The sequence below is a fragment of the Homarus americanus genome, unplaced genomic scaffold (genome assembly GCF_018991925.1).
Source record: "Homarus americanus isolate GMGI-L3 unplaced genomic scaffold, GMGI_Hamer_2.0 scaffold1024, whole genome shotgun sequence".
NCBI classification, from domain to species: Eukaryota; Metazoa; Arthropoda; class Malacostraca; order Decapoda; family Nephropidae; genus Homarus; species Homarus americanus.
This window is the reverse complement of record NW_024715228.1, coordinates 2,542,557-2,555,806: the sequence shown is the minus strand read 5'-3', so window position 1 is coordinate 2,555,806 and position 13,250 is coordinate 2,542,557. Positions and strand designations below refer to the sequence as shown.

The 13,250-nt window shown below is 39.5% G+C and overlaps 1 protein-coding gene across 1 annotated transcript in view; it reads left to right on the top strand.

The window, feature by feature from the left end:
- The window catches only part of LOC121857180 (uncharacterized serine-rich protein C215.13-like), a 29,758-nt gene extending 19,148 nt beyond the window's left edge, over positions 1-10,610 (top strand). The window contains exons 4-8 of the mRNA XM_042353120.1: positions 6,645-6,721; positions 8,743-8,888; positions 9,244-9,421; positions 9,661-9,797; positions 10,221-10,610. Coding sequence (XP_042209054.1) covers positions 6,645-6,721; positions 8,743-8,888; positions 9,244-9,421; positions 9,661-9,797; positions 10,221-10,366 — 684 coding nt within the window. The 3' untranslated portion in view covers positions 10,367-10,610. The remainder of the gene's footprint in view (positions 1-6,644; positions 6,722-8,742; positions 8,889-9,243; positions 9,422-9,660; positions 9,798-10,220) is intronic.
- Positions 10,611-13,250: the final 2,640 nt, after the last annotated feature.

Here is a 13,250-nt window from a genome sequence, read left to right as displayed (position 1 = left end):
CGGACACAGGGGTCTCAGAGACAAAGGGCTCCTTCGACGGTACAGGACACAGCCGAGGGTCCTTAAAGAGACAAAGACTCCTTCGACGTTACAGGACACAGCCGAGGGTCTCAGAGACAAAGACTCCTTCGACAGGTAGGACACAGCCGAGGGGTCGCAAAGAACAAAGAGACTCCTTCGACGGTACAGGACACAGCCGAGGTCCCAGGGCAAGACTCTTCGCGGGACACAGCCGAGGGTGTAGAGACGAAACTCCTTCGACGGTACAGGACACAGCCGAGGGGTCGCAGAGACGAAGACAGTCCTTCGACGGTACAGGACACAGCAGAGGGGTCTGGGAAAAAAGAGACTCCGACGGTACAGAACTGAGGGGGTCTCAGGGCAAAGAGACTCCTTCGACGGTACAGGACACAGCCGAGGGGTCGCAGAGACAAAGAGACTCCTTCGACGGTACAGGACACAGCCGAGGGATCGCAAAGACAAATAGATTCCCTGTATCTCATCTCCATCGTCAGGGAGATCAACGAACCTTCAATGGAAATCGTGGATCCTTTGCTAACTGAAGACAAAGAACCAGCACCTGAACATAGAAAGAAAGTGCTGCTGGTTAGATTACTTGAGGATATCGGTAATGAAGACCTTAGAAGTGTGGTGAAGGAAGAAGGGAGGTAGTGTAGTGTGTCTGGGATGAGAAGGGGAGGCAGTGAGAGTGTAGCTGGTGTTAAAAGGGTGTAGCGAGTGTGTGGTTGGGAGAGGCAATGAGTGTGTGGGAGAGAGAATGACTTACACGTGGAGAGAAAGAGAAAGAGGAAGTGTGTTGGAGGAATGTAAGAAATGTAACATGCCGTAAAGGGGAGAGGGAAGGAGGTGGGCGAGGCTGTTGATAATGAAGAAGAAAATTGGGGAGAATCAAGTCGCCATCGCCTGACAGAACACCGAAATTCTTATCAACAAACATAAAAGACTTGTTGGTGAACTTGGACCACTGCAAAAATGGTCAAAAGTATATTTAAAAACAAAAATCCAAATTTGGTCCTGTAATATGGTATCTCTGCTCGGAATCTCAATAAATTGGTTGATTTATGGCAGAAAAATGCACCACATTACTAAATTTAGGTATTAATATGTCCTTTGACTCTAAATACATGACCAATAATAATAGATAGATGTTATTTAGACTCAATATGTAGAGTTAGCATCAAAGTATATTTATTTATGCTAACATTCACCTAAAATAGTCTGAAATATGACTGAACAAAGAGCATAAAATATAAGCCTTTGAGTTGTTTGACCTCTGACCTCTGACCTCTGACCTCTGACCTCTGACCCTCACCACAAAATCCTCAAAAAGTCTCAAACAGAAGACATAAAAAAAAAAGTCCTGGAGTATTGGACCGAGACACAAGCTGCCAAGTTTCAGTTAATTGGCTGAGACCAGGAAGAGTGACGATCAGTGGTTAATTGTTGGCAAGAAGAAAGAAAGAAAGGAGGAAAAGAAAGAGGATAAAAAGGAGAACAAGGAGAGGAGGGGAGAAGAAGACTAAGAAGATGATGATGATGACAAAGATGTTGACGAAGGCAAGGATGACGAAGACGACGATGAAGAAGAGGACGTCGAAGAATAAGAAGATGAAGAATAAGAAGACGACGAAGAAGAAGAATAGGAAGATGACGAAAAAGAAGACAACGAAAGGAAGATGAAGAATAGGAAGACACACAGTAGAACTTTCCTTTACGGTTGAGAAATAAAGAATTAGCCTACACAAACACTCCATCTGGACTTGTACCGTCTTCAAAACAAATACTAGAGATTTAACCCTTCATGAAGACACATGGAACCTGACGCTGGGTACTCAAGAAGATTTCCAATATTGTATCAAACGAGAACCCAATTTACCTACCAAATATAAGGTACTACGTAATCAAAACAAAATCTATTTCTAAACATGATCCTAAATTTGTGACACATTCTAGAAACATACATTTTCAAACATTCTTCACGCCCTTTACTAAACACAGGACATATTTCTAAACACACTTCCTATCCCTAATTAACATACTCCTATACATTCTTCACGTCTCTTACAAAACATAAAACATCCCAAGACACTCTTCTCGTCCTTAATACACACGTAACACATTTCTATACACTCTTCACGTCTTTCAGTGGACATAAAATACTCCAACACACTCTTCACGTCTCTTACAAGCGAGGAGAATCCAAGTGAATAAGACAGGACTTAAAGGAATATATGAAGTGTCATTAAGGCTGGTCCACAACATTTATAGTGGTCGTCCCTCAACCATGTTCCAGGCGAGCGAGTCTCCAGTGAAACCCTGACAAACTTACTGTTTATTTAGTGACCCGGAAATTTACCGTCGTGTGTGTGTGTGTGTGTGTGTGTGTGTGTGTGTGTGTGTGTGAGTCGTACGTCGCAGCGATTACTCTTGTCTACCTAAACATGAACTTCCCCAAACTTGACTCTCCTTGGAACACACGAAAATGCATATTCTCTGTTGTGTTTCTCTCTTTTCTGATGTTTGAATCATTAATTTATCTCTAGATATGATGAAGTAAGTGAAATAGATGTTATTGTGTTGTTCTAGTTATATCTAAAACTGGTGAAAAATCTGTTTTTGGTGTGAATTTGAGTTTTTCTTATTTTAGGATCCCAAGTCACCCATAAGTGCACCAAAACAAAAGACAGTTGTATGCTCGAACACTGTTGACTTACCGCCGCTCTAAATTACTGTTAAATTCCTTACCTTCCCAAGCCAAGACAATAAATGGCAACAAAAATCTAATCATAAACTATAACTAAACATAAATACAACAACAGTGAATAACAGGTCCCAAAGTACCTAAAGTAATATAACTCCAACCACAATAATGAAATATCTCGCCGCTGTATATTAGAACCCAACACAATACACTTAGCATATAAATGAGGTGAAGCCAGCCAAAAATATAGCAAGAATTCCGTTATATATATATGTATATATATATATATATATATATATATATATATATATATATATATATATATATATATATATATATATATATTTCATTATAATATATATATATATATATATATATATATATATATATATATATATATATATATATATTATATATATATATATATATATATATATATATATATATATATATATATATATATATATATATATATATATATATGTATATATATTTCAGCCAGACACATGAGTTAAATCCTCACAATATACAGTACACCTTCATGTCACATACTGACTGAGTCACATACTCACAGTGTGAGAGTTACTGGCGGTGTGAGAGCTGAGAGGCAACTGTGCTCCACATACCTTGCATACTTCTAAAAACTGAGTTACTGGCGGACATATTACGATACTAAACTTATAACTAGACTACTTATGGAGATTGTGATTTAGTTGTCAATTTCACTGCTCTTTTATTTATTTCAATAGATAATAAAGAGAATATTCTTAACTTTCTAATCATATACTTTACTTTCCTAGCCATTTTAGAGTTATTGAATAGATCTAGGAATCTCTTCTCTCTATATATATTTAAAGAGTACTAGATGTCTGTTCTCCGTGTTACCAGAGGTTGTTATAAGAACATAAGAATGGAGGAAACTGCCCAGTACGGGCCTATTGGCCCGTACTGGGTAGCCCCGTTTACACTCAACCCCTATCGCTCATATATCCATCCAACCTATGTTTGAAGCTATCCGGCGTATTCGAGTTAATGATGATGTTTGGTACTTGTTCCACTCATCCACTATTCTATTTCCAAACCAGTGTTTACGTCTAAATCTAAATTTGTCTAATTTAAAACCATTTGCTACGAGTTCGCTCCTGGTTGGATAGTTTGAGTACTTTTGTTATATCACCTTTGTTTAGCCCTGACTTCCATTTATGCACCTCGATCATATCGCCCCTCACTACTCATTAACAACTACTGTGATATCTTTTAATCGCGTATTCTATGTTATTACACTAGTTATAAAAAAATCAGAGAGCGAGCTGTTGGGAACACGAGCGTAATCAATGAGGGAAGATGTCACTCCCCCTCACAGGCGTCGTCTTCGTCGATTCCCCCATATTTCACGTTACGTCTCGCGGTACTCAGGAGAGCTGCAATCATCGGGTATTCACAACAGGTGAAAAATTTATGCAAAGATTCCCCTAAAAGATTTTCAGAATGTCATATTTATTTTTATCATCATCATCATCATCATGTTTTCTCTTCTTCATCTTCGTTTATAATTAGTCTTTTGCCTGCCCTTTTCTACTTCGTCATCTTCATCCCCTTCTTTCTCCTTAATCGTCAAATTTTCTTATATTTCATTTTTCTCCTTTATCCCCTTCATCTCAGTCCACCTCTTCATTTTTCTTCTTTATCTTCTCTTTTCTCTCTTTTTTTCATTCTTCTTCATTTCCTACAGTATTTTCTTCCCCCTTTATTCGATTGACGGCAATTCATTTATGAATTCTTTACGTTCACTAAAACCTGAATAAGTCTGTAACAATAGCAGACCCAAGGGAAGGGGGGGGCACCTATATGTACTCCACTATACAGTGACCATGATCCAGCAGTGTTGTGACACGAGGACCTGACACTGGTAACTTTATTAGTATTTACAGTGATATTCTCTCAATCTCTACTTTATATATATATATATATATATATATATATATATATATATATATATATATATATATATATATATATATATATATATATATATATATATATATATATATATTGTAGGACATAATTAGAATCGCGAATTTTATCTTTGCAATCTATAGTTTAGACAATTCTAAGACATTTTTTCTTCTGTGACTTTTTCCTCTTAAATGACCTAATCTAACCTTCTAACCGGGGGCTCCGTCCCCCTGGGCCCCTCAGCATATTATAATCGTTTGCGAGGGAATCGTTATAGAAGTGTCTTATTTGTCTAAACTATTAATTCCAAAGATTAAATTCCCGTTATTCTACATATGTCAATTACTACAAATTGACCTATGTACTTATATACTTATATTCAAACTAACGTACAATATATTTATTCATACTTTATATGTACTTTTCTTCGATACATGACACGGGGGTGAACTTGTTAGCACATTATATCCAGTTTCCCTTATAGAGAATTTATTTTTATTTATTTTATTTTTTTATAATAATACGTTGTGGGTCGATGGCCTGTGCCTGGGTGGGCTATTCCCCATAAAAAAAAAACATGGCAGTCACACTCACAGGTACATTTATCATACACAGACACACACATGTACGCAAGCAAACACACACACACACACAGACGCATTCACAGACATATACATCTTGTAACATCAAATTTGTGATAGTGTAGTAAACTTTCAGGATTCAGACACTTGCTGTAAACGGCGAGGGTGATGGTAATGGTTACAGTAATGGTAGTAGTAATGGTAGTGGTGATGGTATTGATATTATAAAATCTTTTTATCTTATATTTTTCCCTCTCTATTCTTCTTAGCTCTTGTTTTTGCCTATTGGTTTCATCATCATCACCATGTTCACTGCTACGATGATGTGTGAGAGGCCATGTCGAGCGGCAGGCACATGATTACATCAGTCACCCTGGCCGAGAACAAGAGCAACCCGTAAATATCTCAACATGGTCTGTTTGTCCCCTAAACAACATTCTACATTGCCCTTGAAATAAAGTGTCCTTAGCAAATTCCTCTAAACCTCTCACTTAAACATCAACAACCCTACGATAAAGAGAAACACATGAATAACACAACCTGGTCGACATTATTGTTTTATACATGGGGTCTCTATTTCAACCACGTTATTTATTTGACCCCCATTACACGCGCGTTATTTTATGCATTACACTCGCTACTGTATGTTCTGCTTTTACGCAAAAGTATAACCTATTTTTTTATGTAATTATACACCCCCAAATAGAATTCTTCATTACAACTGAGCTCAGTAATTAAGTTCTTGTAATAACACAGGTATGTTGATGATGTTCCAAAATTGTGTCCGACAGCGTAATGGATTTGTGTAGAGCTGTAATGACTTGATGACCTGTAATCATCCATTGATGTAAATGTAATTAGTGGTTAATTGATCTGGATGATGGTAACTGGAATGCTAGTGGTTGTGATAGTTGTGGTTGTGGTGATAATTGAGAGGGTTGTGGTGATTATGATGATAGTCGGGGTGGTGACGGCGGCGATAATAATACTGACGATGATAATAGGCCTACTAATGGTATAATCTCCAGGTCACCTAGTGTCTCACCCACCTCGTGTCTCACCCACCTAGTGTCTCACCCACTTAGTGTCTCACCCACCAAGTGTCTCACCCACCAAGCGTCTCACCCACCTTGTGTCTCACCCACCTAGTGTCTCACCCACCAAGTGTCTCACCCACCAAGCGTCTCACCCACCTTGTGTCTCACCCACCTAGTGTCTCACCCACCTAGTGTCTCACCCACCTAGTGTCTCACCCACCAAGCGTCTCACCCACCTAGTGTCTCACCCACCTAGTGTCTCACCCACCAAGCGTCTCACCCACCTAGTGTCTCACCCACCTAGTGTCTCACCCACCTAGTGTCTCACCCACCTAGTGTGTCTTACAGGTGTCGTGGTTGAGACGTGTTGGAGACGTGTTAGAACTCCTTACATGGGACACCCACACCTACACTAGTGATGTCAGGTGAGTCTTTGTCTTCCTTCCATCGCCTTCCTTGTCCTCTTCACCATCTACTTCAATATCGTCTTTCTCTTCATTGTCTTTCTTCATTATCCTCGTCATTCCTCCATCGTCATCGTCGCCTTCCATTTCCCAATCACTTCCTCCTCCCTCCCTTCCTCCCTCCCTCTATCTCACTCACCCCCTCCCTCCCCTCTTTCTCTCAGTTCCCCCTCCTCCTCCTCTCTCTCTCTCTCCCAGGTAGGTAAGTAAGTCATGTCCTGTTCACCCTTATTGTGTCAAATATAGACTCACTGTTGCCTCGATTTACAAATTCTTGGTTGCATTTGCTCAGCTTAAACTACGATATATTATTATTATTATTATTATTATTTTTATTATATTAAAACAAACTCACCTCAAGTAAAACAAAATCTAATCACAGCAACAATACAAACAATGGCCACGAAACATAGCTGCGTTAGTGCGGAAACTGGTCCTGTGCCCCAGAAAGACGTCATTGGCCATTCAGTCGATCAGTCAGTCATATCAGGAGAAACAGTACACAATAGCTGACAAAATTCCCACAGTTCCAGCAGCAATAAACACCAGAAGGAATCCCCAAGTTAAATAAGTTAAGTTTAGTCAAACCCGAGGAGCTGTTGCCTGTCACGACATGTTGGGTGCTGGGTGCTGGGGCTGGGTACTGGGGCTGGGGGCTGGGTGCTGGGGCTGGGTGCTGGGGCTGGGTGCTGGGGCTGGGGGGTTGATGGCCAGGAACACAGTGGAGGAATGTAATATATATTGTGTTAACGTGAGTTGTGGTGTGTGTGTGTGTGTGTGTGTGTGTGTGTGTGTGTGTGTGTGTGTGTGTGTGTGTGAGGGAGAAGTGTGGAGGAAAGAGAAAAAGGTGGGGACAGGGAGATGGAGGGAAGAGATGAGGAGAGGGAGAAAGGATGACGAATGTGAGAAGAAAGAGAGGATGACGGATGAGAGACGAGAGAGAGAGAGAGAATAAAGGATAAGAGACAGAGAGAGGAGGTAAGAGAACTAAAGGTAGAACAAAACTGACGATAAAAGAGAAATGTGGACAGGTATAAGAGGAAAAATAGGGGGAAGGAAGACAGATAAAAGGCGAAATAAAGAGAGAGAGAGAGAGAGGTTACTCAAACCTACCGAAGGATCAACACAGTCACTTAGTTAAGACTGTACCAGAGACGAGGATATTGGCCAGAGGTGATGAAAGTCTCTCTCTCTCTCTCTCTCTCTCTCCCTCTCTCTCTCTCTCTCTCTCTCTCTCTCTCTCTCTCTCTCTCTCTGGACTAAATCTACTGTACATGGGAGAAATTGAGAAATATATTGTTTTCTTTGCTACACGGGGAACTTAATTATGTGATAGATTTTCCTGCCATCTTGCTGTTTCGTGTACCCAACCATAATGATTTTTTTTTTGCAAGTCGTACAACATGGCCACGCTTGTGTACGAGCGGCGTCGAGAAGGAAGGAAGAAATATGTGCAGAACTGTCCCTGTTTGAGAAGAGGATGTTATTTAACAATAATGATGATGATGATGATTATAGTAATAATAATAATAATAATAATACTAACAATAATAATAATAATAATAATAATAATAATAATAATAATAATAATAATAATAATAATAATAATAATAAAGATGATGTCACAAGAATTACAATAATAATAGTAATAATACGGCAACAGCAATGAAATCAACAATGATAATTATAATGAAAATTAATAATAATAATAATAATAATAATAATATAAATAATAATAATAATAATAATAATAATAATAATAATAATAATAATAATAATAATAATAAAATGACTACAACAACAATATAATACATATGGTAATAATATTTTATGTCCTATAAAAGTTTCTAGAACGTATTTTGAATAATTATCACTTGTGTATGAGAACATCTGCCATGCATACGTAACAGATGTTTGTTATGCTACATTAAAGTAATACAAGTGTTACGTCACCAGAGTTATACGGGTGTTGGATCCTTCAGGTACTCGCTGGTGCGGGAGACAGGGGACAGATGGCGCCGTTGGCAGCTGGTAATACTCGACTCTCAGCTGAATGATCAGGGGCAGTACCGCTGTCAGGTGGCCACACAGCCTCCCCTGCTGCTGTCCGCCGCTCTCACCGTCATTGGTAAGTCCTTCCATGAAGTCATATGAACTCACTGTCATTGGTAAGAACTTTGATTGTCACAGAATAACTTACGGTCATTGGTAGTGACTGGTGATGTCACAAGTTGACTCTTCATTATTGTATTGTTTGTCATAGCTTCAATGTTTGTGGTGAGTGAAGTAATATGCATTTTAACCCTTCGAGAATGATGTTTTAAACCCTTGAGGTTTATAGCGTCGATCGTTGACCTTAAACACTCGTCCTCAAGGGGTTAATTTGTATTTTGAGTTTGAGCTGTCGTCAGTTCCATAACTCCCTCTCAGCATCTCACTTCTTACCTCTCACGTCTCAGCTCTCACCCTGCACACTCTCACAGAGCCGAGGGCGCGGGTGGTGGACGAGAGAGGTGAGGAGGTCAGAGAGAAACACTACAACAGCGGCAGTATGATAGAACTCAAGTGTGTCATCGACCAAGTGCCCTTCCCACCTGGCCCCGTCACCTGGCGCAGGGGAGCTACCACCCTCTCCTTCAACACCTCCAGGGGAGGCATTAGGTGAGTCCCCTGAGTCACCTTCACCCACCCACACCCTTCTCCTGTCACCTCCCTGTATACCTCACTATCCCTGTCTGTCATTTCTCCCCCATATACAGTGAGAGAGGTGTAGCAATATGATCCTTAATATTTCATACTGAAATCTCTATCCTTTCATCCGTCTCTCATCTCTTTCTTATACAGTTATAATATATGAAATAAAACAATCCTGCTGTGTCTCAGTTCCCTCTCCCACACAGCGTGAGGGGAGAACCAGCCTGGGGGTACATCAGAAGTCGTCTGTACGTGGCTGACGCGAGGCCCTCAGACTCCGGCGTGTACTCCTGCTGGTACAGTAACTACACCAGCGACGCCCTCACCGTGCATGTGTTGGCTGGTGAGTGTGTGTGTGTGTGTGTGTGTGTGTGTGTGTGTGTGTGTGTGTGTATGTGTGTGTGTGTATGTGTGTGTGTGTGTGTGTGTGTGTGTGTGTGTGTGTGTGTGTGTGTGTGTGTGTGTGTGTGTGTGTGTCAATTATTTACCCTCAATCCGTGACACAACAACCCCTATTCTCAAAGCTTGTATGGTTTACATATATATAACACAACTACAGGGTCACCTGAAGACTAGCTCCAAGCTTATTTCACCTGATAATCAACACCCTAACGCTAGCTGGAGTTAGTTTAGGTTTTCGTTACATTGCGTTAGATTAGGTTATATTAGGTTAGGTTATCGTAAGAGTGGTTAATCCTATGATGAAATGAACTGGGGGACTAATTTTCAGGTAAGCACATTCCATGACGTAATTAACGTCTTACAGGTGAAAACTCGGCCGCCATGCAACACGACGCGTCACCTGGGGCATCTTCCAGCGAGTCGATCCCCACCTGGAGCTTCTTCACCTACATCTACCACCTGTACCTACTGGCTGCCACTTGCCTCTCTGCCACCTGTACCACCACCTGACACTTATACCTAGTAACGACACCACCATTTGACACCAACAGCACCTCCTCACACCAACACCAATAACACCACCATTACCTCGCCTACACCACCTACACCACCTTGATATAACACTGAACATTTACGTTATCTTATTTAAATGACTTCCTTGAATACAAAGCATTAATGTAATACTCTTGTTGTTGTTGTTGTGTGTTTCAGTAATACACAACTTATGTGTGTAGCTGTAATAGTGTTGATTAAACTGTACTCTTTTGGTGGAAATTTTATTATCAGTGGGTGTTGAAATACAACTTTAGTTGTGTTTAAGGGCATATCTTGTTAAAAAATCGAATATCAACGAATTTTCTGAAGATACTTCTTTCTATGTATGTATTTATAATTACACACACACACACACACGTGTATATATATATATATATATATATATATATATATATATATATATATATATATATATATATATATATATATATATATATATATATATATATATATATATATATATATAGTATGTATGTATGTATGTATGTAGTTATCGGCATATACATGGATCACGCGCACCTACAGTGATTCATTTGCATATATAACCATTTCTCCTACGTATCTATCTATTTTACCATTCCACCCAGAAATTAATCAAACTTTGCCTGCGTTTGTTGGACCAAGCTGCTAACTTCTCACAAAGTTCAAGGTTTTCGACCCAGTAACAAATCATTTACGACTGTTTTTTTTTCGTTTATCAGTTACACTCAGGTAGATGAATGTTGGAATGAAACACAGCATAACTTGTATAATTATGTCGAATAACCTAGTTTGGCAACCCCAGCTTATTAGGTTAGGTGGGGTTGGGTTAGCATTAAGACTTTGAAAGAAGGCAATTCTAGTTAATAATAGTTTTAAAATGAAGCATATACAGTACTGCTATTTTTTTTACTGTTATTCTGATCATTACTAACTGAACTATTAGCTCCAATTAATACTCAGATTTGAAGATTTTTATTTAACAGGAGGACCACCCGAAGATTCACTCCCTCCAGCTTATTTCACCGGGAGCATGGTGAACGAAACACGGTACAGATCGCTGATCAGCAGTTTGGGTTCACAAACTTCACACGTACAGTATACCTACCTACCCGTGTAGGTAGGTAGGCCAATGGCTCCTAGTCCCAATCGCCGCCGCAAAGCAGCGCTATTAAGTGTTCTGACCGTCTCCCATGTGATGGAAAGCAAAAAGTGTAGACCACAGTGGATCTTAGACAAAAATAGAGGAAGCTATAATCAAATATTCAGTGAACTAAAACTTGGCTAGGCAAATGATGTCAGGCACTACATTTGTATGTCAACAGACATGTATCAATTCCTACTTGGTAGAGTAACCCCTCTGATTGCAAATGTTAACACACACATGCGAGACTCGATCGGTGCAGGGCATGGTGCAGGAGCACGACTGGAAGCTACACTACAGTACCTGGCAGGAGGGTCAGCAACAAAATCCATCCTTGGCTCTGAACGGTAACGTACTGGCGCGCAGTGTTGCCGGATAATATAGACCATTTAATAAAATAAGAATATAAGAATGGAGGAAACTGCAGCGGGCCTATTGGTCCATACCGGGCAGTCCCGTTTGCACTCAACCCCTATCGCTCATATATCCATCCAACCTATTTTTGAAGCTATCCAGCGTTTTCTCGATAAGTTTGAACATTCTTGTAATATCCCACTATATTACCCATAACTTGAAACATCTGGCATAGAGCTAAAATATCTGGTGAAACCCAGGTTAGCGCTACTAATATTCAGGCGAAATATGCTGGGGGAGGGGGGGGCGAATCTTCAGGTGATCTCAATCAAGGTATAAAGATATATCTCTAAACCCTATTAGACGAAATATCACGCAAAATACCACAAACAAGATATTAATAAATACTGTATTGATTAATGATCAAAGGAATTATGGGAGACTACAGTAGCAATTGAATGATGAACCAGAATTTTTTTTTTTTAAGTTATGGAGGATAAATATTTTAGGAATATTTAAAAAATCTAAGTTTAAACTTTTTTAAAGTCCACAGAACATTTTCATACATATTCAAGTAATTTATATAATTGATGCAGGGGCTCTGGGCTTAGAGGAATTTAGATCTCGAGATGCATTGAAATTTTAATATTCCCCATTTCCCGGTAACCTTCTGTACAATTATCAAGGTGTATATAAGAAAATCAAAACTAATACACATATAAAATAGGCAGCGGATATTTTGCCGTGTGACTGACTGACTGGTAAGTTCCAACTACTAACGCTATTTTTCCGCGAGTGCGCTGATTAGCTAACCGTCCATTATCGGTGAACAACACGAGAACTAAATTTGAGTGTGACTCTAGCTGTAAACATACCCCATTATATTTCTGTTCTGCATGGAAACTTAACATTATAAAAGAGGCGACTTTTACTAGAACCCAATATAACCTGACTTAACCAACCAAAGAAACGTACTTAAGTTCCCCTAACTTCCTAGCCGAGGGGCTAGGAAGTACTTAGCCAATCAAAGTGCAATCACGGTAAAATTGCGTTAGTAGGAATTTGTCTGGTCACGGCACAATATCCACTACGCATAATAAAAATACGAGAACGCAATTGAACGCAGCCTTGATGCTTCTTCCAACTGTTCGGGTATTACAAAAAATTACTTTTTCGCCCCTGAATGAATTAAAATTGTATTTTTTACAACGTCCTGAAAAAAATCGTTCAAATTTTCAGACAAATTTGTGAAAAATCATGAATAATTTGTTTTATTAAATGGGTATACTGTAGTGTACAGAGACGAGGCCGACCGCCCAAGCGGCTAACAAGCCGATCAGTGGCAGAGAGGATAAAATTAAA